We start from the raw sequence: 26,863 nt of genomic DNA, 5'->3' as shown, positions 1-26,863 counted from the left end.
GCACGAGTCGTGATCACTTCTGGGGTGTTTTAAAACCTGTTGTGTGGCTCCTCACGCCATGTTAAACTGCACTCCATCACCATGTTGTGGCAGAACAAAGAGCAGTCAGAGCCACTCTCCAGGAACATCCAGCAACTTTGTTGGTCTGATGCAGCCAACAAACACTGAGTTAGCTAGCACCGCTCACCTAGCTGCAGCAGCTCTGCACGGGGCGAGCAATGCCGAAGCTTTTAATGCACCTCAGCGAACTGATAACCTAACTTCTACACAATGAACCCACTTGTCTCCACTGAGCTTAACGTTTGTTATTAGCTTGCCACAATGGCCAGCGTTTAGCATGACGGCTAACGCGTTTACTGAGGACAATCGAAGTTAACGTAACGGTACTGTTGCTGTTGGCTAATGCTAACAGCTCAGCTCGAAATGCGCGTTTAACAGAGTCCACGGTGGCATTCAACAAAGAAAGCCGGTGCATGTAAAGGACGCCGCGGCTCGGCCTCATCTCCAGTCTTCACAACATAAGATAATCGGAAAAGCTGAGCAACGTTACCATCGCTATCATCCCTCCACTCAGGGCTGCTTGTTGTCCTCCGGACTCACGATTGAACAACCCAACTCTCATAGAGCCTGATCCCGGCTCCTCTCATTGGCCAAGAGCCGAGCGGCAGCCGCGCTCTCATTGGCCGGATGGCGGAACAACAGGCAGCAGGGTGCAGGATCCGCCCACCCACAGCGGCCACATGGAACAATAACCGGACAAAACGGAAACCTGCGGCTCAGTCCCCGACACCCAGGAGTTTTAGTGCTCCACCAGGTCTGTCGCGCACATATGTGCCTTTTAGGTACAGAATCAAATTTTGAAGAGCGGTGATGAGTGAGGGCCCCTATTTCTAAAGGGCTTTCATCCCACGCAAATTAACTGTCATACTCAGGAAGGGGACTGGCTGGATAAGAAAACATTCAGTTTCAATTTTCTCAGTTTGTTTTGTTCATTCATTCTTACATTTTCTGACCTTTATCCAGGTCCAGGTCACGGTAGCAGCTCATCCCACACTTCCCCATCAACCAAGTCTAACACTTCTTCCTTGGGGGATCTCAAGGTGTTCCCAAGCCAGCTGGGAAAGACAATACCTCCAGCTTGTCCTGGGTCCTCCCCAGAGCCTCCTCCCAGTGGAACATGCCTGGAAGACCTCCCTAGGGAGACAACCAGGGAGAATCCTCACCAGATGCCTGAACCACCTCAACTTGCTCCTTTCAATGCAAAGAAGCAGCAGCATTATCCCAAGTCCATCACAGATAGTCAAGGCTCTTACCGTGTTCCTAAGTGTAAGCCCAGATACCCAATGGAGGAACCTCTCTTCCACTGCATGTATTAGGTAGAGCGCCTATTGGGCAGCACAGTGGATTAGTGGTTAGCAGTGTGGCCTCACAGCAAGAAGGTCATGGGTTCAATTCCCACCTGTGGCCTTTCTGTGTGGAGCTTGTATATTCTCCCCGTGTTTGCATGGGTTTCCTCCAGGTGCTCCAGTTTCCTCCCACATTTAAAGACGTGCAGATTCGGTTAATTGGAAACTTTATAGTTGTCCAGATCTCCCTTGCAAAAGAGGTCTCAATCTCAATGGGACTAACCTGGTTAAATAAAAATTAAATTAAATCTGCGGTGAAAATGTGGTTCCTTTTGGTCATTATGCAAAGTTCATGACCATAGGAGGGAATAGGAGCGTAAATTGACTGACAAGTCAAGAGTGTCACTGTCTGGCTCTGCTCCTTCTTCACCACAATGGTCTGGTACAGGGTCCATACAATATCAGCTGCATCATCTGTGTAACATCTCTGCTTTTTCTGGATGCTTGTTCTGTCACCTCCTCCACTTCTATGCATTTTTTTAAAATTGTTGAACAAAAGTGCATTTATATAACTCAGTGGAACAAGCTTAATGTCCCACCATGTTTATATGAACCCTAGTATTTTGATAAAAAGTGCTTTTTTCCAAATCAGTATCCAAATGATCAGATTCACTACACCTGGGTCAGTAAAATATATACATTCTGATTATGCAGTCTCTTATAAAGATATGGTGAGTTACAGTTATTGGAATGTTGTTCATTCGGCTGCTCCCGGTTTTTGTTCGGGGTCGCCACAGCGGATACAGCCAGATCCGCATTGGTATTTGCCACAAGTTTTATGCCAGATGCCCTTCCTGATGCAACTCCAGTTTTACCTGGAGAAACACACACAGCCGCTGGTGTTCCAAAGAAGTCTCCCATCCAAGTACTAACCAGATCCTGCTTTGCTTAGCTTCTGAGATCTGACAGGATCAGGCTGACACAAAGTTACTGGAATGATTTATGTATCACTCTAATGCATGGACACATTCTGAATATAAAACCTATAAAGCATCATTTAATAAAAGTTGTTAGAAAAAAATTCCTTGCAAATGTATACATCAATACAATATACGCTCCCTTAGAGATAGGGTGAGGAGCTCGGTCACTCGGGAGGAGCTCGGAGTCGAGCCGCTGCTCCTCCACGTCAAAAGGAGTCAGTTGAGGTGACTCGGGCATCTTTTCCGCATGCCCCCTGGACACCTCGCTGGAGAGGTGTTCCGGGCACGTCCCATTGGGAGGAGGCCCCGGGGAAGACCCAGGACACGCTGGAGGGACTACATCTCTCGGCTGGCTTGGGAATGCCTTGATAACAAATAACAAATAGGAGTGATAACAAATAGCATTTTGCCATGGCCCATGTTCCAAGATCAGAGGTAAACCCAGATTAAGATTCCATTGTTTTTTGGAAAGGAATTAGTTTCCCTTCAACCACAGATCAGTTTTTGAGCATTTTAGCTTTCATCTCTGGTGATGGAAGCTAAAATACTCATGTGACATGTCATTGCTTAGAACCCCAGGTACTGGATAAGGCAAAAGGAACAACATCCATGTACAGCAGCACCTTGCAGATAGTAGATGGCTGCTTTTGTCTTGCATCGAGAGCATCTTTGAAATGTGAAATTTTATTTATCATGTATGGCAGCTCTGTGTATGTACAACACTGAGGACATTCTTGATCAGTCTTCATTACCCAATGACACAAATTACTTTAGAAAATTCCTAAAGATGAATGGCAAACAATTCTTTAAGCACTAATGCATGATTTCATATCAAAGACATTATTAAACACACTTAGATCAGGAACCCAAATTTTCTCTAATGTTGTCCACAAGATGTTTCTGTCTACTAGGTGGATGCATTGAAAGGTTGATGGAATACCAAAACTCCAGGCTTGCTGCTCTATAGGACCAAAATTAAAGAAACACACTTTAAAAAAAACATTGTTAATTTCCAAAGGCACTTCAACGCACATTACTCCCTGGAATTTGCAGTTTACGAAGTTTGTTGAACAATTCCAGGTACTGAGTCATGGTGTCGATGCAGTCTGCCGGTGCGTAAATGCCCTCTGACTTGGCAGCAAACACAGAAGGCAGTTCAGGCACACTGGGGCCAAGAAATGACTGCATGAACTCCTTCATAAGGTTCCAGCAGTCCCCTGGAACCACACAGGGGCAATAATCCACCTGAGAAAGCACATCATGAGTTGATTAAGTTCAGAGTGGTGAAAATCCACACTCACAGTCACACACACATTTAACATCATACCTCAACAGATATCCCTCTTGCACTGGAGCTCATCGTCACCGTGCCAACTTTTATCAAGAAGTCACAGTAGCGGTAACGTGAACCGCGGCACTCCACCTTATGCCCCTTGGCATTCTGGAAGTGACTTTTTAGTTTCACCATGAGAACATCAAAGTTTGCATCTGCTGTAAGGCAGGGTCCACCTTCAAACAAGGCGAAGCAGCTCAGGGGCGTTTCAGAGTTGTGCATCACATACAGCAGCTTCGATGGCTGACCTGCAGCAGACAAGGCAAGACTGCTGAATAGCCTCACTTTATGAATCTTTTTACTTGAGTGCAAAGCAAATCCATATGAGTACTATTTCCCTACACTCATTTGATCACAGTATAACCGGGTCCCCCGACGAGGTTTTATGGAGTAATGAGAATTGTAGCAGAGAACTGAGTTGTTCCTGATCTGTAAGTCTTTGAAATAAGAACAATCAGACATTATGTGCCTATGTCCCTAAAGATCGCTTTTCTACTTCTTCAGAGAGATGCTACATGCATTTGAAACACCAAAAACGACTCAATTACAGTGACACTATTGAAACACCGACAGTATTTTTGCCCACAGATCCAGATGAATCATTCAAGCTGGATCATTTCTACCAGTGAAATGGATACAGTGAGGGGGGTGTCCCTTTATCATTTAACAATTAAGTGTTTGATAGGATATAAAAGTCCAAATATATGTCTGAATGTCACCTTGTTTCTCAATGGCAGAGAAAGATTTGCAATGCATATATACACAGGCACATGAGAAATGAAGGACTAAAAGGTTAGAAAAGCACTCTCAAGACTAGAGGGTCATTGTATCAATACCCCAAAAGGATCGAGAGGAAGTGGGTGACATAGATACTGTACATCATTTTACTTCGCTTGTCTCATCCTCATTACCGTCACTAAGGTGTCCCTTAATGCCCCAGTGTGCAGCTGAGTGCTGTACATGACACCTCGTGACTTTATGTGTGTGTGACTTAGGGGTGTAACGATACACTACCTCCACAATACAATACATAACACGATATATAATTACATCACTGTTCCCACTATTTATTCTTTTCATTCATCCATTAATTTTTCTATACATACAGTTGAATGCAAAAGTTTGGGCACCCCTGATAATTTTCATGATTTTCCTTTAAAACTCATTGGTTGTCTGGATCAGAAATTTCAGTTTTTCATATAGCAGATGAACACACTGATATTTGAGAAGTGAAATGAAGTTTCTAGTATTTAGCGAAAGTATGCAATAATTATTTAAACAAAATTAGGCAGGTGCATACGTACATTTGGGCACCATTGTTATTTTATTGATTTGAATACATTTAGCACTAATTATTGGAACACAAAATTGGTTTGGTAAGCTCATTGACCCTTGACCTCCTTAAGCCTGGCGCACACGGGGGGAAGATTCTTTTCCAAATGGCACGCGTGGTCAAATGCTTAAGCAGGATACCCTCGTCTGCGGTGGATTTTGTGAGAGTCATCCGCCTTTCTGACCCAAAAGCAAACTATCTAACGTGTTTAATAATTTCTGCCTCGCATGACAAATGACTCGCTGTGTGCGGGGGAGCGTAAGCATTCTGCTTTCAATCTGACTGAACTGCGCCTGCGCCACGACCTGTGTACCCCACCGCCGTGTCACGTGTCATAGATAACATGGCGGAACACATGGAATCCCAGTTGTCATCGGATGAAGATGATATGATCTGTCTTTTAGCTGTATTATTGATTCGGAGACGGCGTCGAAGACGAAGACTGTCGTAAAACCTGGACAAGATCTTGGATAAAGAGGAGAGTCAACGGGCGTACAGTAATTTGGTCCAGGAACTAAATGCCGAGGATCCAGAGACATTTCGCAAATACCACCGGATTGATCGCCAGTCCTTTGATGAAATCTTAGCATCAATGGAGCCTTTTATTAAGAAAGAAGACACGACTATGCGTGCTGCAATAAAACCTAGCAAAAGACTGTCTGTCACTCTAAGGTTTCTAGCAACAGGTAGGTCTCCTTTCCCACCAGATATGACCTTTATACTGTATTTGCTAGCCTGGTCTATGTAGATTTTTAATTATATGTAACCCACCAGGCTCTCACTAGAACATAGTCTAAGCCTGGGCAGTGCTGGGAGAAAATACTTTGAAACTGTATATAGTTGCGGAAATACTGAATACTTGCCTTAAAATATTTAAATATTTCTATATAAATGTGGTGCATAATAAGATATGAACAGAAAAATCCAGGCTTGTTACACCTGCTGTTGACTTTTTTAACACAAATTTTGAATATACCAGTTCTACAAAAAAATTAACAAATATCATTTCATGTTTTTCAGCTCAGTGGGTCTTTTAAAAGATAAAAGCTCTTCGAAACAGCTACACAAAAATAAAGAAACTGGGACCCAGTGGAAGTTCGAGGAAAAGTTTAAGTAAAAGAGCAACCTGGATGAAAGAGAGACTACAGTTTTTGGATCCACACATACAGACAAGAACATCAATCTCAAATTTAAACAAGGTAAGTTTCTTTATTCTTTATTTACACTGATACATGTTTTTTTTTTCTTTTTTCCCCATTAGCATGAAAGATTTATCATTTTGTCCTGCCAAGGAACAGATCCCATTTCTGAGTTGAAATACATAGTTAGGAGCTGCCGTTGTTCCTTTGCACTTTGTGTTGGGTTTCGCTGAGTACTTGGGCCAATTCCTGGTAGTTTTGGATCACTCCTCCAAGCTCCAGGAATCAACATGCATGTTTCAGTGTCCTCCACATCACAGACATTAACATACAGGTGCTTATTTTTCTGAATCATGAAATTATGTAAACAGCAAGCTGACAGAATTAAGTAGGTTACTTTATTAGGAGACAGGTTGATGGTTGTCAAGAATACCCAAAATCTGTTGGTCTATATGCCAAATGAATTTTCTACCACACGTCTTGTGAGTGAAATGCGGTAGTTAAAGATTCGTTTGTCTTTGTCCAACTGCCTGTGAGGATAGGGTGCTGTGGAGTGATGAAACTAAAACTGAGTTATTTGGACATAACAAGGGGCAGTATGCATGGCTGAAAAAGAACACAGCATTCCAAGAAAAATGCTCGCTACCGACAGTAAAATTTGGAGGTGGTTCCATCATGCCATGGGGCTGTGTGAATCTTTGTTCAAGTTGAGGGTCACATGGATTCCAGTCAATATCAGCAGATTCTTGAGAACAATGTTCATGAATCAGTGACAAAATTGAAGTTACGCCGGGGCTGGATCATTCAACAAGACATCGACCCCAAACACTGCTCAAAATCTACTAAGGCGTTCATGCAGAGGAACAAGTACAACATTCAGACCTGAATATTATTGAAAATTAGTGGTGTGATTGTAAGCGGACTGTCCATGCTCAGAAACCAACAAACCTGACTGAACTGGAGATGTTTTGTAAAGAAGAATGGTCCAAAAGACCTTCAACCAGAATCCAGACTCTCATTGGAAGCTATAAGAAGTGTTTATAGGCTGTTATTTCTGCAAAAGGAGGATCTACTAAATATTGATGTATTTTTTTCTGTTGGGGTGCCCAAATTTATGCACCGGCCTAATTTTGTTTAAAGAATTATTGCACACTTTCTATAAATCCTATAAACTTCATTTCACGTCTCAAATATCACTGTGTTTGTCTGCTATATGATATATTGAACTGAAACTGCTGATACAAACACCAGTGATTTACACTCATCATTCATCTTCAATGAATTTCCGGGTTAGGGTTGCGGGGGCAACAGCTCCAGCAGGGGACCCCAGACTTCCCTTTCCCGTGCCACATTGACCACCTCTGACTGGGGGATCCCGAGGCGTTCCCAGGCCAGTGTGGAGATATAATCTCTCCACCTAGTCCTGGGTCTTCCCCAGGGTCTCCTCCCAGATGGACGTGCCTGGAACACCTCCCTTGGGAGGCACCCAGGAGGCATCCTTACCAGATGCCCGAACCACCTCAGCTGGCTCCTTTCAAAGCAAAGGAGCAGCAACTCTATTCCAAGCCTCCCACGGATGACCGAATGTCTCACCTATCTCTAAGGGAGACACCAGCCACCCTCCTGAGGAAGCCCATTTCGGCCACTTGTACCCGCAATCTAGTTCTTTTGGTCATGACTCAACACTCATGACCATCGGTGAGAGTAGGAACGAAGACTGACCAGTAGATCGAGAGTTTCGCCTTTTGGGTCAGCTCCCTTTTTGTCACAACAGTACGGTAGAGCGAATGCAATACCGCCCCTGCTGTGCCGATTCTTCGGCCAATCTCACGCTCCATCGTCCCCTCACTCGTTAACAAGACCCCGAGGTACTTGAACTCCTTCACTTGGGGCAAGGCCGTAATCCCTACCCGGAGTAGGCTATCCCTCGGTTTCCTGCTGAGAACCAAGGCCTCAGATTTAGAGGTGCTGATCCTCATCCCAGCCGCTTCACACTCGGCTGCGAACAGTGAGTGATGGAGGTCACCGGGCAATGAAGCCAACAGGACCACATCATCTGCAAAAAGCAGTGATGAGACCCTGAGCCCACCAAACCGGAAACCCTCCTCCCCCCGACTATGCCTCGATATCCTGTCCATGAATATCACAAACAGGATTGGTGATAAGGCGCAGCCCTGGCGGAGGCCAACCTCCACCGGAAACGAGTCTGACTTACTGCCGAGCACCCGAACACAGCTCTCGCTTTGAAAGTACAGAGATTGGATGGCCATGAGAAGGAACCCCCTCACTCCATACTCCCACAGCACCTCCCACAGTATCTCCCAGGGTACCCAATCATAGGCCTTCTCCAAGTCCACAGAACACATGTAGACTGGGTGGGCATACTCCCAGGCACTCTCCAGGATTCTTGTGAGAGTAAAGAGCTGGTCAGTTGTTCCACGACCAGGACGGAACCCGCATTGTTCCTCTTCAGTCAAAGAGGAACAGCACCCTGGAGTAGACTTTACCAGGGAGGCTGAGTAGTGTGATGCCCCTGTAGTTGGCACACACTCTCTGGTTCCCCTTTTTAAATATGGGGACCACGACCCCAGTTTGCCACTCCTTAGGCACTGTCCCAGACCTCAATGCAATGTTGAAGAGACGTCTCATCCAAGACAATCCCTCCACACCCAGAGCCTTCAGCATTTCTGGACGGATCTCATCAATCCCCGGGGCCTTGCCACTGTGGAGTTGTTTGACTACCTCAGTGACTTCCACCAGGGAAATGGATGAAAATCCTCCATCAGCTTCCAGCTCTGCCCCTACTATAGAGGGCGCTCCGGTCTGATACACGAGTTCCTCAAAGTGTTCCTTTCAGTGCCGGATTACATCCTCAGTTGAGGTCAACAGATTCCCATCCTTACTGTAGACAGCTTGGATGGTTCCCCATTTTCCCCTCCGGAGGTGCCTCACAGTCTACCAGAAGCACCTTGGAGCTGACCGGAAGTCCTTCTCCATGGTTGCTCCGAACTCTTCCCACACACACTGCTTTGCCTCCCCCACAGCAGAGGCTGCTGCCCTTCGGGCCTGTCGGTACCTTACAACTGCCTCTGGAGTCCTCCGAGATAACATATCCCGGAAGGACTCCTTCTTCAATCGGACGGCTTCCCTGACCACCGGTGTCCACCACAGTGTTCGAGGGTTGCCGCCCCTTGAGGCACCTAAGACCTTCAGGCCACAGCTCCCCGCTACAGCTTCAGCAATGGAAACTTTGAACATTGCCCATTCTGGTTCAATGCCCCCAACCTCCACAGGGATGCTAGAGAAGCTCTGCTGGAGGTGTGAGTTGAAGATCTGTTGGACAGTGGGCTCCTCCAGATGTTCCCAGTTAACCCGCACTATCCGTTTGGGCTTACCAGGTCTGTCCAAAGTCCTCCCCCACCCTCTGATCCAACTCACCACCAGATGGTGATCAGTTGAAAAGCTCTGCCCCTTCTTCACCCGAGTGTCCAGAACATGCGGCCTCAAATCAGATGATACGATCACAAAATCGATCATCAATCTTCAGCCTAGAGTGCTCTGGTACCATGTACACTTATGAGCATCCGTATGTTCGAACATGGTGTTCGTTATAGACAGTCCGTGACTAGCACAGAAGTCCAATAACAAACGACCATTCGGGTTTAGATCAGGGAGGCCGTTCCTCCCAATCACACCTCTCCAGGTGTCTCTGTCGTTGCCCACGTGTGCGTTGAACTCCCCCAGCAGAACAATGGAGTCCCCACTGGAGCCCCATACAGGACTCCATTCAGGGACTCCAAGAAGGCCGAATACTCAGAAATGCTGTTCGGTGGCGAACCTCTTGTCTACTGGAGTAAACTCCAAGGTAGCGGCGCTCAGCCGGGGACTCGTGAGTATCCCCACACCCGCCCGGCGCCTCACCCCCTGGGCAACTCCAGAGAATAATAAGGTCCAACCCCTATCAAGGAGAGTGGTTCTGGAGCCGAGGCTGTGCGTGGAGGCGAGACCCACCAGATCTAACTGGTATCGCTTCACCTCCCGCACAAGCTCCGGCTCCTTCCCCCACAGCGAGGTGACATTCCACACCCCCAGAGATAGCCCCTGCCACCTGGGTCTGGTCCGTCGAGGCCCTCGACTTTCACTGCCACCCAAAGGACAGCGCACCCGACACCTGCGTTTCCCCCTGCAGGTGGTGAGCCCACAGGGTGGAGATGGAAAGTCCACGTTGCTTTTTCAGGCTGTGCCCAACTGGGCTCCGTGGCAAGCCCAGCCACCAGGCGCTCGCTGACGGGCCCTACATCCAGGCCTGGCTCTAGATGAGGGCTCCAGGCTCTGTCCTGGCTGGGTCACGTTTCCTCTGCCTCGTTCTTTCATGGTGTCTTGTGAACCATTCTTAGTCTGGCCTCTTGCCAGAGACCAATTTGCCATGGGAGACCCTACCAGGAGCACAGGCTCCAAACAACACAGCTCTCAGGTTCACAGCGGCCCACAAACCTCTTTACAGTTACAGTGAATAATTTCCACTTGTACTGCAATGAAATTGCCATTCTTTTCCTTCCACCCATATCCAGTGGCATTTAAGCTTTCTCCTTTCCATTCACATATTTGATGGAAGATACATAGCGAGTGGTACTTTGCTGTGCCTGAAGTTGTTGGCAAAACCTGTGCCTGAATCTCTTTTGAACACCTGAGAACGTTTTCTTTAAATTGATGGCGTCTAATTTTGTTGAGGCTGTAATTTTTTCTTCCATTGTACAGGGACACAACTGCCTTCTCCCCAGCTTCATTAATTTGACCATGTTCAGTATCTGGGCTGTCAGAAGTATTTCTGCATGTTTCCTGAATTCAGAATCATTGAGCAGCATAATTAGCTAATTATCCAAAAGGGCACCCATTTTCAGTTTCTAGTATTTCTAACAACACTACAGGTGAATCTGGATAGCATTTCAGTCCTTCTTTTGATGACAGATACAAGACTTCCAGTTGTTTGTCTGGTTCCTTTGATGTTCATACCTAATTAACATGAATTAGCATATTTTAGTCATTTCCATCCCTTCTGTTATTCTGTTTTTAATATGTTATTCCTGGGGTATATCAGAGGAGAATCTTACATGAAACATCTTTTTTTGCAATTAGTGGTGGGTTTGAGTCTTAAATTGAATAACTTGACTGGACTAAACTCCCCCAGGTGATAATTCCGTTTTTTTTTTTTTTTTTTTTTAAATAAACACTGGCATGATTACACTGAAGTCTTTGAATGCAATGCATTTACTTTAAATGGATTAATCTTCTATTACAGTATTGATGCATGGTTTGAACAGTGTTACACAGTTGACAATGCAGGTGTAGACAACACTATACTGTAAAATTTGCCATCAATATTCTGACATAAGGCATCCATGTGTTTACAGTAATCCAAAAAGAACGAGCAGAAACTGGACATTACCGCTGACATTTCCAGTTGCGTGGTACGTCTCACAGTCCACACAGAAGCTGCCCTGTTTCACAGCACCCAGCTGTTCCAGCTTCTTGTGCAGGATGTCCACTGTCTGCTGCACACTCTTCCCTTCTGCCACAGGCACCTGACACACACTTACACAAACACAAAGCACCAGGTCACCACACAAATACAAAACATTAAGTGTGACCAGCATGGAACGATTTTAACATGTTGTTTTACAATCTGGACTGTGGCAGAACATCATGTGATTCAAGTTCATCCTAGTCACATAGTACATAACATGAATAAAAAATAAACATAAGTAACACACGGATTAAACATACCACAAACTAAAAAGATACACATATAACAAAACGCATAAATCTAAATGGTACAACTGAAACCACTTAGTAAAGAGAGCAAAAACTTGTACCTTTATGGGACCGATACACAGTTCGTTTACTCTGAGATGCAACGTTAAAGTGTACAATACAAATTCATCTAAAACCTTAAAGCGGTGAATCTTACCAAGTTACCCCCATTGATTTCTTTTATTTCCGTTTTTGTTTTGTTTTTACAAATACTTCCGGGTGAAAAAAACGTTTCCGGCACAGCAACCTATTTAAAAAAAAAGAAAAAATAAACAATAAATAACTGTGATAGTTACATGCCATATTTAAAATAATAAAACATTTAATGTAAAAAATCTAATGTTTGCGTTCAAGGCGCGAGGGCATACATGTCATGTGACGTATGTTGCCTTCAAATGTCCGCCGTGAAGTCACACGTCAGGTTTTACAAATACGTATGTGACGGCACTATAAATTCCACCAAGTATCACCACTTTATCAAGCCAAAACGTCAAAATCACATTCACTAATAATTTCACATCAAAAGATTAATTGTGATGTGTTTGGAAATTACACATTTAAAAAAAAAATCCTTGTCGAAAAACAAACAATTAATGAAATATAAACGTTAAATCAGAAGAATGATAAAGTATGTTATGAAAAGCATATGGGAACCTTGTTTGAGTCACAAAATTCACACACTAAATGTTATTTCAAATGTTTCAAATCAATTTACTCAATTTGAAATAAATCTAATGTGATAATACCAGATAATGCAGCAACAGTAGCCGTAATAATAATAATAATAATAATAATAATAAATTTATTATCTGAGGAGGCATTTCCTGAGAGACGCCATGACTAAGTGTAGTTCATTTTCCGGACACAAACATTAGGGGCTCTGGTCATTTACACCACTAGCCCACATACAGACAATGTCATGAATGTCGCATTTTATTTTATTTTTATTTTAAGTAAGTGAATATTGCAAAATTAAAACTTATAATTAAATATGAAAAATAATGGTAAAACAGACTGAATTTAAACAAAGAGATAGTGTGGTAAAAACGAGCTCACTTGAAGGCACCGTCTCTTACGTTACGTAATTTGTACCGCACGTGTTGGTAACGTGCTAACGCACCGTGTAGCGATTTGTTTCATCGCATATGGCATCTAAACACATTCAAATTATCGTCGTGCGCCCGTAACAGTGAAGCGAGCGATGCCGAAAGTTAAGAAAGCCAGAAGTGGAGAGAAAAGCGAAGGAACGGTGGCACTGGCGGACCAGATCTTCCAGGCGGACGCGGTGCGACCTCGCAGGCGGCTGAAGAGCAGAGACAGGCCGCCAGAGAGTGACGACAAGTACGTGGACGAGCGTCTGTCCCGGAAGATTTTAAAACAGGCCCGAATACAGCAAGAGGAGCTTCAGACCGAGTATGGTCTGGCACCACAGAAAAAGAAGACACCAGTCACTGATCTCGGTAAGAACTGAAACCTTGATAAAGCTAATTGTTAATGACAAGTTTGATATGATAAAACAGTTACAGTGAATCTCAGTTTAGACTCTTCGAGTGCCCATTATTGGACTTGTCCTAAAAGACAGTATCTGCAGGTTTTCCTGTTACATATACAGTACATTACGTATACAGTGTATTCATGAAATGTATACAGTACTATCAGTTGTAATATGTTAACATAAGTAATGTGACTATACTTGGAGGATGTAACTTGTTTTTTTGGGGGGAGGGGGAGATTAAAGTATAAAGTATACAATGCAATTTTTTATATTTTAAACAGCAGATTTTGTCATACAGCATTGTAGGCAAGTAATAAAAATGGCTCATTTTATTTTTTCCTTAATATTTTACCAGTAACTTACATAATGAAAAGCTAACTTGGTTCAAATGTCCAGATTTATGGTAAATAACAGTATTTTATCTTGATGCTTCAAAAGATATTACAAAAGGCTGTGGCTATTCGCACGTGTCCATAACTCTCATTTGGCTATTCGCATGGCAAAACTCTGGTGGCAAAACTTGGAACTACTTGTATAAACAAACATACTGCATTCAAGATGTCTTAACTCCTTTAATATTTTTCGATTTTGATGATTTATTTATTTATTTATTTTTTCGGCTGTGTCCATAACTCTCATTTCAGTATTCGCATGGCAAGACTCTGGTGGCAAAAGGCAGACCCTGTTCGAACGGCGACCGTGTCCATAACTCTCATTTAATGCAGTATGTTTGTTTATACAAGTAGTTCCAAGTTTTACCACCAGAGCCTTGCCATGCAAATAGCCAAATGAAAGTTATGGACACGGCCGCCGTGCGAATAGCCACTTCCATTACAAAAAAAGGTGACCAAAGTTGTCAGGAGTATAGTGCATATAGTGACAATAAAGACAAGACATTCTATTCTGTTCTGTGCTTACAACTTAGGGTGTTGCACTCATAACATTTCAAAAGCACATCTGAATATCTGCTGATGAATATATTGCTGGGTTTTTTTCTTGGATTATCTTCCTTTATACCACACGTCACCAAACTCCTAAAATAAGAAGGAAGACATAGGTTATAGAAGAAGAATAATCGTGATGGTAAATTGTGTGACAGACATTAGCTTCTCATTATGTAAGTGAATGCTAAAATATAAAGGGAAAAATAAAATTAGGCATTTTTTTTTAATTACCCAGTTGAGGGTTATATGGAAGGCCTAGATTGGAAAAAGGAATCTTATAATAAATAATCTTGTTTTTAAAATCTCAGGGCCTGACTCCCAGGATGCAGACTCAGATGAGGAATGGCCAGTGCTCGGAGAAGCTGATTCAGAGGCAGATGATGGTGGCTGTGAAAGTGAAGTTGTGGTTGACCCTGAAGATGAGAAGGCTATTGAGATGTTCATGAATAAGAACCCTCCAGTGAGGCAAGATGCAATATAATCCTGAGCTCTGTTTCAACCAAGTTGTGGTGTTTGTACTGAATGATGTAGCACATTTGTGCTTGCATCTTGCATAATGTGCACAATTTCTGGCTCACATTGTTTCAGTTTTGTGTTTTTTGTAGACGTACTTTAGCTGACATTATTATGGAGAAGATTACAGAGAAGCAGACTGAGGTAGGAACTGTCATGTCGGAGGTGTCCGGGCACCCAATGCCACAGCTCGACCCAAGGATAATGGAAGTCTACCGAGGTGTCGGTAAGGTGAGATGTCTTAAATGTAGGCCCTTACACAAAGTTGCTAATTAGTGAAGGCACCTGATACCAACCTACTGCTTACTCGTGACTTACAGTCTTTTTGTTGGTATATTAAGTGCTAAATTAATTTGTTTAAACACTCTTTGAAATCTACATAATGGAAAGACTACTGATGTTCTGTGTGTTGACCTTTGGGTACATGACCTGGCTCTGACACCCCTATTTCACAGGGTGCAGTTCTGCTACCACCCAAAAATGTTGAAAAATGGGATGAAACGCCTTGCCTCCTAACAGGCTGGCTTATAAAGTGCAAACCTGGCAATCAGCCCAAAAATGATTTTATCCCAGTGCAACACGATCAAGCAAGTTTCCAGCTGAAGTGACTACAAATACCCCATTTAAAGAAGTTCAAACATGATTGAAGCCGTTAAGACTACAAATACCCAGAAGCTACCACATACTGTCATCGATTTCGAGAATTGGGATGACATTTTTTAAACAGTTCAAAAATTGGATCCCGATTTCAAATATGGTGCTGATGATGGCCATAACTACTATGTACAATGGGACATTGTGTAAAATGTAAATAAAAACAGAATACAGTGATTTGCAAATCCTCTTCAACCTATTCACCTTATTCAGGAAGTCCGGGTGGGCGGCTCCATTTTGTCACGCAACTTCCGGTTTGCCACTGCGTCTGATGATTAGCTACGTGGGAACACAGTACGCTAGAAGTGTCCAAACATGAGCAGCATTAATTGTTCAGTTCATGGGTGCCACAACAAGTGGAAGAAGAGGAAACTATCGCTTTCAGAACGATGTTTTGAACATGGAAAGGAGAGATCTGAGTGCTGTGGACCAGCATTTGACTTGTTTCCTCCTCCATCGAAAGACGAGGATCTCCGGTGCTGGCTAAAGCTGCTAATTTGGAAAATCCACCCAAACATCCCTATGTGTGTTTGTTGTTTTGTGTTTTTTTTTTTTTTCTTCATTTTATGGAGGAAAAAACCCACACCACTGGATCTTTAACCAGAGAAATGGTTAGGCTACAATGCTCCATTGAAGAAGCCACTGTGGATGCTAGTGAGACAGATGGGTAAGCTGTGTTTGTAGCGTTAGCTGCTATCTAATTTACTCATTTTCTGGCATTTGGTACAACCAAGCACTGCATGAAATAACACCATACGTATATTAATGTTACGTAATCTTGGCATTATGGTGGTAATACTTGTCGGGTAGTATTTTAACTTGATTGTGCTTTTATACGATATGGCATTGTCTTGCTGAAATAAGCAGGGACGTCCCTGAAAAAGATGTTGTTGGATGGTGGTGGCGCGAAGCTCATAGTTCCTCATAGCCAAACCGTCCACACCGAGTGACAACACAGACTTGTTAAAAATAATTGAAGGCCACTTTTTCATGTCATCTTCCCACTCTGTTATGACCCGTGGGTGACCCAGAGTCATTCACTTTGAGCTTTTCAACAAGGTTTTTGTTCCTACCCATGGAATGACTTCCATTGTTCTATATTGAAAACACCGCTCAGCAGAAGTCCTAAGACAAAACGGAAATGCCTATGTTGTAAAAGTGGGCGGGGCTGAATAAGGTGAATATTCAATTGAATACACCACAAAGACAAAATATTTAATGTTCAAACTGATAAACTTGTTTTTGTGCAAATATTTGCTCATTTTGAAATGGATGCCTGCCACACATCTCAAAAAAGCTGGGACAGTGGTATGTTTACCACTGTGTTACATCACCTTTCCTTCTAACAACACTCAAGCGTTTGGGAACTGAGGACACTAGTTGTTGATGCTTTGTACGCGGTAAGATCCTTTACACAATGATGTCTGTTTTTGATGCAGTGCCGCCTGAGGGATCAACGGTCACAGGCATTCAATGTTGGTTTTCGGCCTTGCCGCTTACATGTCGAAAGTTCTCCAGAATTCTCTGAATCTTCTGATTATATTATAGACTGTAGATGATGGAATCCATAAATTCCTTGCAATAGAACATTGAGAAACATTGTTCTTAAACTGTTGGACTATTTTTTTTTTATGCAGTTGGTCACAAAGTGGTGATCCTCGCCCCATCTTTGCTTATGAATGGCTGAGCCTTTTGGGGATGCGCCTTTTATACCCAATCATGACACTCATCTGTTTCCAAACAGGTGTTCTTTGAGCATTCATCAACTTTCCCAGTCTTTTGTTGCCCCGGTCCCAGCTTTTTTGAAATGTGTTGTGGGTATCCATTTAAAAATGAGTAAATATTTGCACAAAAACAATGAAGATTATCAGTTTGAACATTAAATGTCTTGTCTTTGTGGTGTATTCAATTTAATATAGGTTGAAGAGGATTTGCAAATCGTATTCTGTTTTTATTTACATTTTACACAACGTCCCAGCTTCATCGGAATTGGGATTGTACAATCAAATTGGTACATTTTCAGCAGCATTAACATTTCAGTTAATTTTTCGGAAAATTCATGCTAGGCGGCACAACCAATTTGAAACCGAGAGCTGGGTGAAAAGTTGCCGCCCACTGTGGCTATAACCCTGCTCCTCAACTGTGGAGGCAACTGAGGCCTCTCACACAGACTCCATGTTTTATTTAAGTTTAATGACAATTTGTTTCGGTCAAACCATATTTTCAGTTTAATTTCTTCAGTGATTTCCTCCAGAACTATCTGCCAAGCTAGAAAACTGCTGCATCCTAATAAGAGCAGAATACTACAAGAATGAATTTGAATAAGGAAAGCTGGGTTTTTTTCTCACCAAAATGGATGCTGCACTCATTGCAGTTTGTCTGGAATAGTCCCAGATTGCATTTCAGAGCTTCTAGAATTCAAACATTTTCATGCGGGTGGTAATTTTGGGTTACAGCTTTTTTTTGTCTTTCACCACGTTCATCCCTGAATATGTCAGTAGTGAGTCACTTTTTTGTGGATTAAAGTCACTAACTGGGACTCCTGTCTTGTTGGAGAAAGAAACGAGAATCGTCCTCCGTTCTGTTCACACCGCTCCAAATGCTGTCTGCCGAGTCAAGTTAGAATGATAGAGTCCAGTTGGAATTAATAACTTCAAAAGGAAGTGCCGTTTAAATCAAATGACACCTCTTTCTAAATGTTGTAATACAAACAAACTGCAATCAATCAAAACATTTTTTCCTTCCAAAACGAGACATCCTGCGCTGACGTGCAGCAGCCGGCTGAGCTCAGCTCAGAGGTATGGAGAGACATTCATGCCAAAATGTCTGAAAGGAAATGCTTTTGACAAAAACTACAGATTTTATTTTTATTTATGTCCAGAGATCAAGGATCCAGTAACCAATTTAAAATGTTGTTGACATAGAAAACCTGTAAAGCCTGCTTTTAGTACACAGAAAATTCACAAGAGGTATCGATAAGGGAATCGATAAGGAATCGGATCGATAAGCGGAATCGATAATAGCATCGATATAGATTAAAATCTTATCAGTACCCATTCATATGTAAGAGTCACTAGGTGTTCACAGGAAACAGTTATTTATTTCTATATGTATATTTATTTATTTTCATTGTCAGTTGGTTTCATCTTTTCGGTTGTGTTGTTTCATTCGGTTCTTTTTGTCTTTCTCTAAAATTGTATTGTAGCATTATTAGTTATTATTAATGTTGTTGTTACTATTATTATTAACATATTAATAAAAATAAATTAAAAAAATTACAATTTGACTCTTTTACGACAACGAATGCTTAGTTATTAATTATTAAACAGGAAACAAATGTGCTGAGATGCGAACAGCTTAATGCCAACTTTAACATTGAAAACGCCATAGACATGCTAATGCGTTAGCATCGGTCCCATTTTTAAGTTATAAAATACATCTATCAACTGTTTCAGAAGGCCATAACAGGTTGGTTTAACATAAAAAAAAAGGTAAATACTACTCACAGACATATGCTCTTTGGGGTTTTGGCTGGGAAAAATTAAGATAAAGCGAAATAAAACAGTGAATCAACGAAGCAGCAGACTGTTTCGATCTGCGAATCACTGCTTCGATAGGTTCAAAGCAAAGCTGTGCTGCAGAAAAGTTGATTACAGACCCACTGCAGGGTCTGTTATCAGTGTAGAGAAATGATAATTTTCCTGACAAACACCCCCAAAAACAACGGCCACTCTGAAGGACCAATAAAGGAATCGTTAAGCAAAAAGGTTATTGATGTCAGTGGATCGAATCATTTCTTAACGATACCCGAAAGGAACCGGTTCTCAATACCCATCCCTAGTTCTGTTCTTATTTTTCAGGTTCTGACAAAATATCGAAGTGGTAAACTGCCAAAGGCTTTCAAGATTATCCCAGCGCTGTCAAACTGGGAGCAGGTTTTATATTTGACTAACCCGGAGAGCTGGAGTGCGGCTGCCATGTACCAAGCAACAAGGTGGGGTCACCAGTTGACTTAACTGGAATTTTTGCACTAACAAAAAGTTAACTTATTCTAGGCTTTTAAATGTTATTGTTGTAATGTTGTTGTTGTTTTTTGTTTGTTTGTTTGTTTTTTATAGAATCTTTTCCTCCAATTTGAAAGAGAGAATGGCCCAGAGATTTTATAATTTAGTGCTGTTACCCCGAATACGTGATGATATTGCAGAATACAAGCGACTCAACTTTCATCTGTACAGTGCCCTGAAGAAAGCATTGTTCAAACCTGGAGCGTGGTTTAAGGGTAAGATGCAAAGTTAATTGCATTGATGTTTGTAGCTGCAGACTTAATTGGCTTGATCCAGTTATTTAGACGTTTGTGCATGAAGCAGAAAAATACTACCATATAATTCCAGTGTTGGGCATGTTACATCTAAAATGTAATACATTATAGACTGGTAGTTACTGTTAGTTTAAAGTAATTTGTTACATTAAAATATTACTGTCTCTTAATTGTAATGTCTTGCATGACTCCTGCATTACGTTTGAGTTACTTTCACTAAAGTAACTGCTGATATCAGACTTGGCATTCTAAAATGCAGTTTACTGTAGCTCATTATACATCCACTGGAGGGCTATGCGGTGTAGCAGAATGACTTTGGGCCCTTAACGGACATGTCGCACATTTTAACGTCCCAGTTAGCAACACAACAGCAAAGTATTTATGATTGTAAGTCTCTCCACGCACATGCACTCATAATTAGTGGTCTCTGATGTTTTTTTTTTTGCTCTCCCTGAGCAAGTTAACGGTGCATTTTCGGAAAACGTCTCACTTGCCATTCCTCGGCATGTGATATACATTTTAGAATGATGACTGACAGATTGGAACGAACCTGCTCCGTCTGAAAACAAAACTTCTGAGCTTTTATTTGAAAATGATGGCTCAGATTTACAGAGATGACACACTTCACCCCAAAACCCTTAACTTTTTGAGTCTGTCAGATTTTGGAACCTAATTGTGGTGATGCGCAGTTTGTGTCACAGGATGCTGGTTTACTGCTGCTGTGAACATGATGGACATACTGTCCCCACCACACTGTTTTACAGACTGCCTGGACACAGATGTATGTTTTATATTGGAAAAACTGAAGAGATAATGGATTATCCAACGTGCCACAATCCTGATAGAAGTTGAGCTGAAGGCAGAGTTGTGATCGCAACTCTGCCTTCTTGAGGGCAAGTGGACCTAGATATTTCTCTGGCTGGCCATCTGTACCTGTGGACTAGTGGAACATGAAAATGTTCTCTGGCTGTCCATCTGTGTGAGGACGAGTGGACCTTTAATCATATGGCTGGCAATCACTCGCCGTGTGTGCGGGGGCTTCTTTGATGTTGTGGACTTATTATTTGGAAACCTTTACAACTAGTGAGTGAGATGTTCATTTTTTCATCTTTTGCTTTGTCTTCTTTTAGTAACATTTTTAATTTACTTTGAGAGAGTCTGGGGGAATTTGGATCTGGATGTGTGTGCAGTCTCATGCTGTCTTAACACACAGCTCAGCTGTTAATTGCAGCTTTGTACATGATGTGAAATGTCACAGATCTGATGGGTGTGATCACATCTGTGACTGCACAGATCTAATCACATCTATAAGATGTGATAGATTAGACATTTCACATCATGTACAAAGCAGTAACATGCAGGTTAAAATGGCTGCTGCAGCCATTTTAACCTGCATGTCAGCTGTTCTATTACTGCTTAGTACAACCCCAATTCCAATGACCAACATGTTAGCCCACGAACTCCATAAAAGAATATAGGGCAGAGATTAACGTTTGAAATTATTCAGTTTGTTCACAAATATAAATAATCCGCTCATAGACAAACTTAGTTCAGAACAACATTGTCCTCCAGATAGGTAACCTGCCCACAGAAATAAACAAATTGGCTGGTGGCTCACGTGTAGATCATCTGAGAGTGTCAACAAAAGCCGTGGCTTTAGCGGGGGAATCAAAGCTCCTGGTTTCCCCACCATGGATTATTTTCAGCGTGGCTGGGTAGACCATCATATATTTTGCTCCAATATCCCGCAGCCGTTTCTTCACGTCATCGAAACCTTTCCGTTTGCGCAGAACTGCGGCTGAGAGATCCTGGAAAAAACATGATGTTTGACTCCTGGTACTTCATGGTCCTGCTGCGTCTTGCTGTGTCCAGCACCCTCTGTTTGTCAGCGAAGTTGTGGAACCTAAATAGAACAGGTCGTGGTCGCTGGTTCGGTCACGGTTTTGGCGCTAGCGTGCAGTGAGCGCTTTCAATTTTCATACGGCCTGCTTTCGCCTCCAGCCCGAGCAGGCTGGGTAACCAACTCTCAAAGAACTTTGTGGGATTGGTACCCGCCACGCCTTCTGATAAGCCAATAACCTGAACATTTTTTTTCTACCTCCATTCTCGAGATCGTCAGTATGCTCCCCTTTTTTCCTAGTTTTAATGGGTTTCTGTTCCTGCAGCCCCTTTCTCACATGCAGTCTAGTCGAGAAATGTTCTTGACCCAGACAGCATTTCATACGAATGCATGTTTGAGTGAGAATGTAGGAAAGCTTCTTCTCAGACTCTCATAACATGAGGTTGGTAGTGTTCATGTTACTAGTGTGTCATGCTAAGTTCTCCACAATGTTCACTAATATGATGTGTTGTGAGTCAAGAAACTGAAGGAAAATAGATGCATAATAATTATTCCTGAAGCACTTTGAGTCAGATATTTCAGAGTGCTTTACAGTATTTAAGGAAAAAAACGAGAAGCTTAAAAAAATCAACATAAAGAATACAAAGAAAAACAAGCAGGAGACTAGAACAGTGATGAATATTGAGCACCACAAACAACTATAAGTGTGCTGTCGTCATATAAATGAGCTACAATTGATTGGTAAGTGTAGATGGCAGAAAAGTTGAGTTTTAAGTCTTGATATTAAACATTTATGCTAGATACAACTGTCTGTCAGCAAGCAGATATTCCACAAAGTTGAAGCATGATGAGGTAAAGCTCTGTGGCTTGCCAACTTCGTCTTCACCCAAGGAACAGGCAGTATGCCGGCACCCTGAGACTCCAGGGCTCATGTTGACACACAAGGCTGAACCAGTTCTGTGAGATTATCCAGTGTATATGTAACTGATGTTAGCGGGGAACATGGACAACGATGAATCAAAGGGTTGGTATCCCATTTATTAAAAGCCTTTCTGCAGAAACATAACATTTTGCCACACATTGTCATCTGGTCTGTTCTGCACATCTGTTTCCTATATGCAGAAAACAAGACTTTCACTGAGAAATGGCTGCTAATAAAATCTCTACAGATCTACATGGGTCACGTCACGCAGATGGCTTTCGGTCCACAGTTGGTGCCAAACAACTTTAAAAAAACACGGCCACAAAACTTACATTAACAGTCAAAATTGCTTAAAACTGAGCTACACCATGTTAATATTAATGGTGAACAATATACATGAAAGACAATGCCCCAAACAGTCAGGTTACTAGAAAAATAATACATTTGCACCAGCAGCATTCCTCTGCACTGCTTGCCCTCGGCCATACGAAGATGGACTGAGAGTGACATACTGAAACTCAGGAAGTGCAAAACAGACATGTGACAATACTGTTTCCACAGGAAGTAAAAAAAATAAAATGTTCCAGTGAGATAAAATTCATAATTATCTTCCAGTACAAATAATTAGTAAATAAATAAAGTTATCAAATACTAACGGAAAATAATAAATGAAAGTACCTTTTAAACTCTGTTAGCCACTAATGCTGGCAAAATGACAGGGCCCCTCCAAGCAGGAATATCATTAACATGGATTACAATATTTGTTAGATGTCTCACAACGCTTACCCTGTCCACTAACAGTCTGCCAAATGCACATTGCCATCTTCACAAATGATGATCCACACTTTGTAAGGTCGATCATTGACACACTCTGTCTTGATGTAACTGTACAATGCTGGGAAGTCTGGCAGTCATCAAATAGTCAGCAGTGGTCACATCTGGACAATATTTAAGGGAGTTTTTTTTAAACAGAAATCTACACTAACAAATTAATCTTTCACATCAAACTGATCTGTGTGATTTGGATTTTCCTCCTCATTGTTGTCTTCCTGTCATAGAACATCAGGCTTATCCGCCTTATATTAGATAATTCACTTCTGCTTTTTTGTAGTTATTTGTCATCATGCTTCCTTTGTTCAAAAACCTGCAAATGTCTGCATATATAGTGACAAATGTACTTATTAACAAACCCAACGTTTGTGGGCTCTTGGCTAAGGCTGAAACTGCCCAGCTGCTGTGTTGCTTTTTCGGATTGCCATATGCGTACAATGCTGCAAATTGCAACCTAGTTAGTACTATAGCGTTCTTGAGTGATGAATGGCTTTCTTTAAAAAAATAAAAATATTAATCCTCACACACATGCAGAAATACGGAGCTTAAAAACTAATCAGCTGAGCTATTGTTAAGAAAGTACCTGTTGTAAATATGATTTGTCTGGGATACTGTTCATACATGAGAGATGAGATTTATTGTCAGTCATTACAAATTACATGTTCATGAGAAATCACTTAATTCTATAGTGTAAGGATGAAGTCTGCAGCCATTACACTCCATGCACACCTGATCTGATATCTCTGAAGTTAAGCAGTAGGTCCTGATTAGTATTTGGCTGGGAGATCATGAGGAGCTGTACATGCATTTCTCTGTGTAGACCTGGAATTGCCTCAGGAAAGGTATCCCATGTAAAACCTGTGCCAAATCCTGATGTGGATCTGTACCTGAGCCACTGTAGCTACTGGAACAGACTAAAAGCAAAGAAAGCATAAGGCTCAAGTGTCGTGTAGTGTGAAATCCAGTCAGACAGATACAAGAAAGTCATCATTATATCCCACATAGTACATAGTGGCAAGACATTATTTTTGTTGGTGTCTGGGAGACTTTATTTTCTGTTAACTGAAATGGTCAGCATACCTGATAATCCTTTTGCCCCATGGTTTTACTTTGATAATAAAGCTGTCCTGTATTGTGCGCTGGTGTGAGACGCCACTAAGTGGCAGTGCTGCTCTTAAAATGGAAAGAAACTGTAGTACTCGTGTGAATTAATTCTAACTGTCCACTTGGAATGTGGTGTTAATATTACTGCTTTCATTATTGTAATTTATTTAGTTATAAAATGTTTGCCTTTAATCAGTTGATAAAGCAGGAGTTAATTTTACGTTTTGATATTTCTCCTGTGATGTACTGTTTTGATTTATAGTGTTTACTAATTGAGCCAAATTAAAACCCAATTAGTTGCCTGCCTTTAAGGAATGTTGAGTCTATTATGCTGCCAATTCTTTTTTTTTTTGGGGGGGGGGGGGGGGGGAGCTGTTGAACAGATGTCTTTGAGTGACACCTCAGTTCTGTTTTTATTGCCATGATATAATCAGTAGTGATCTTCAAGTGATCTACTCAGTAGTGATGTGAATGAATATTAGGAAATGTTTATTATTAATAGTAATATTTTGTGCTTCTCTCTCACACAGGTATACTGATCCCTCTCTGTGAATCTGGAACATGCACTCTGAGAGAAGCGATCATCGTTGGAAGCATACTCACAAAATGTTCGATCCCTGTGCTTCACTCCAGGTAAGGTTTAAGGCATCGGTTGGTTGTGTTTATGTTGAGTCTGACCGATGGTGTTTTAAGCTTCGTACTGTGTCACATTACAAATTTGTTTTGGCACAGTTTCTTTTGCATAACATCACATTCTGCCTTGTCTTTCAGCGCGGCAATGCTTAAATTGGCAGAGATGGAGTATAATGGTGCCAACAGTATTTTCCTGCGTTTGCTGCTGGACAAGAAGTACGCCCTGCCTTTCCGTGTGCTTGACGCTCTGGTGGCTCACTTCCTGTCCTTCCGCAGTGAAAAGCGTGTGCTTCCTGTGCTTTGGCATCAGAGTTTGCTCACTCTGGCACAGCGCTATAAGTCTGACCTGGCATCTGAACAAAAGACCACCCTGTTGGAGCTGCTGAAGATACAAACCCACCCTCAGATTTCTGCAGAGATTCGCAGAGAACTACAAAACTCAGAGTCACGGGATATTGAAATTGGACTTCCCGTGACTGTGGCTATGGAGTGAGGAGTCAGAATGAAGACAAGACTTTAATGTTATGGAACAGATGTTTCTAATTCTGAACTATGATTTGATTTGTTTGCAAGCTCAGAAACACACAGCAACACAGATGTAACAACTGTAATATGTGTTGTCCTTATTTTAAGGCAGAAAATGTGCACTGAAAATTAAAAAATCCATTAAATTAATATTGTTTCATTAAGTTGTTAGCACACCGGTGTAAATAGTTAACAGATTAACATGGCAACTTCTTACAAAATAGATCAAAATGTTGGGGGTGGCAGACGATTGCATCTTGCTGCTATATTGTTGAACATTAAAAAAATAAATGTAGATCCCGACTGGTAAATATTCAGGCTGACAAGGAGTCTGCACCACTTTTTCTGACTGTTTATTTTCTGGAGCCAGTAATGCAAGTGTTTCCTCGGTGTGGTTTAGCTGCTGGTGTCTTAGGACATGCAGGTGTGATTAAATAAGATGCAGAGGACGGGGTGAGATGGAGACCTAGGATCTTCTCAGGGTCTGTATAAAAGTCTCTTAATTCCTAAATGGTTAAAACAGTATTTTTTGTATTTATTTATTTTGTGTTCCTTGAGTTAAAGCTGAATGTCAACAATACAAGAGAATCTCGATTGTTTCATTGTATCTCCATTTTGGTGGTGCAGGTCATCAGGTCATCCTTCTGCTATACAAGGCACTCAAATGCACACTGGGAACATCTTGGCAATTAAGGATCTTGATCAAGGGCATTTTAATTATTTATTTATTTCACACACCCCAATTCTCTGGTCACAAGTTGGATGATTATGGTTATAGGTCAAAGGGTTGTAAAATGGGATGGGATGGGATTAATGTGGTACAGACCTGTTGAGTGTTGTAGATTTGCTCTGTAGTTTGACTTTAAAACATTTTCTGTTAGAACAAGGTGGTACATAATAGGGTTATTTTGTAGACTGTGTTCATGGAGACATGGTGACCTGAAGGTTAGGAAAGTGAGCTTGTGACCAGAGGTTCCTCAGTTTGATTCCCGATCTCACACAGGAAACTCATGAAGGTGCTCTTAAGCAAGAGCCTTAGTCCCAAAGTTGCTACCATTGTGCAGAGTAAAGCCTTTGTATGATAGCGGCGTGAGGGGGTGAATGTGAGGCTTCATTGTAAAATGTAATAAGTCTTCCGTTGT

The 26,863-nt window shown here is 41.9% G+C and overlaps 3 protein-coding genes across 4 annotated transcripts in view; 1 reads left to right on the top strand and 2 right to left on the bottom strand.

Annotated features, from left to right (window-relative positions):
- usp49 (ubiquitin specific peptidase 49) overlaps positions 1–713 on the bottom strand; it is a 31,643-nt gene extending 30,930 nt beyond the window's left edge. Inside the window, exon 1 of the mRNA XM_034166570.1 lies at positions 551–713. The gene's annotated coding sequence lies outside the window, so the exon portion shown is untranslated. The remainder of the gene's footprint in view (positions 1–550) is intronic.
- A 2,144-nt stretch (positions 714–2,857) lies between these two features.
- med20 (mediator complex subunit 20) lies at positions 2,858–12,190 on the bottom strand. Of its 2 annotated transcripts, XM_034166568.1 has the most exons (4): positions 12,100–12,190; positions 11,578–11,723; positions 3,654–3,907; positions 2,858–3,571 (listed from the first exon to the last, which is right to left on the bottom strand). In XM_034166568.1, the coding sequence occupies exons 1-4, from the start codon at positions 12,111–12,113 to the stop codon at positions 3,350–3,352; spliced, it is 636 nt and encodes a 211-aa protein (XP_034022459.1). In that variant the 5' UTR covers positions 12,114–12,190; the 3' UTR covers positions 2,858–3,349. The 2 variants fall into 2 exon arrangements, with proteins under 2 accessions (XP_034022459.1, XP_034022458.1); XM_034166567.1 differs by lacking the exon at positions 12,100–12,190 and having other exon boundaries at positions 11,578–11,913.
- An 836-nt stretch (positions 12,191–13,026) lies between these two features.
- Positions 13,027–25,777, top strand: bysl (bystin-like). The gene is made up of 7 exons (XM_034166565.1): positions 13,027–13,402; positions 14,690–14,846; positions 14,987–15,125; positions 19,409–19,542; positions 19,667–19,827; positions 25,094–25,196; positions 25,335–25,777. The coding sequence occupies exons 1-7, from the start codon at positions 13,144–13,146 to the stop codon at positions 25,687–25,689; spliced, it is 1,308 nt and encodes a 435-aa protein (XP_034022456.1). The 5' UTR covers positions 13,027–13,143; the 3' UTR covers positions 25,690–25,777.
- The last annotated feature ends 1,086 nt before the right edge of the window (positions 25,778–26,863 follow it).

This window comes from Thalassophryne amazonica, chromosome 3 (genome assembly GCF_902500255.1).
Source record: "Thalassophryne amazonica chromosome 3, fThaAma1.1, whole genome shotgun sequence".
Classification (NCBI taxonomy): domain Eukaryota; kingdom Metazoa; phylum Chordata; class Actinopteri; order Batrachoidiformes; family Batrachoididae; genus Thalassophryne; species Thalassophryne amazonica.
The sequence above is the reverse complement of the archived record's forward strand: the minus strand, read 5'-3'. Positions and strand labels throughout refer to the sequence as shown.

Coding starts and splice junctions, on each gene's coding strand:
- med20 (XM_034166567.1), bottom strand. CDS start 11,785: ATGCTGGTCACACTTAATGTTTTGTATTTGTGTGGTGACCTGGTGCTT. Junction 3,908..11,577: donor CGCAACTGGAAATGTCAGCG/GTAATGTCCAGT, acceptor TGTCTGCTGCAG/GTCAGCCATCGAAGCTGCTG. Junction 3,572..3,653: donor CAAGAGGGATATCTGTTGAG/GTATGATGTTAA, acceptor GTGCTTTCTCAG/GTGGATTATTGCCCCTGTGT.
- bysl (XM_034166565.1), top strand. CDS start 13,144: ATGCCGAAAGTTAAGAAAGCCAGAAGTGGAGAGAAAAGCGAAGGAACG. Junction 14,847..14,986: donor AATAAGAACCCTCCAGTGAG/GCAAGATGCAAT, acceptor TGTTTTTTGTAG/ACGTACTTTAGCTGACATTA. Junction 25,197..25,334: donor ATCCCTGTGCTTCACTCCAG/GTAAGGTTTAAG, acceptor CTTGTCTTTCAG/CGCGGCAATGCTTAAATTGG.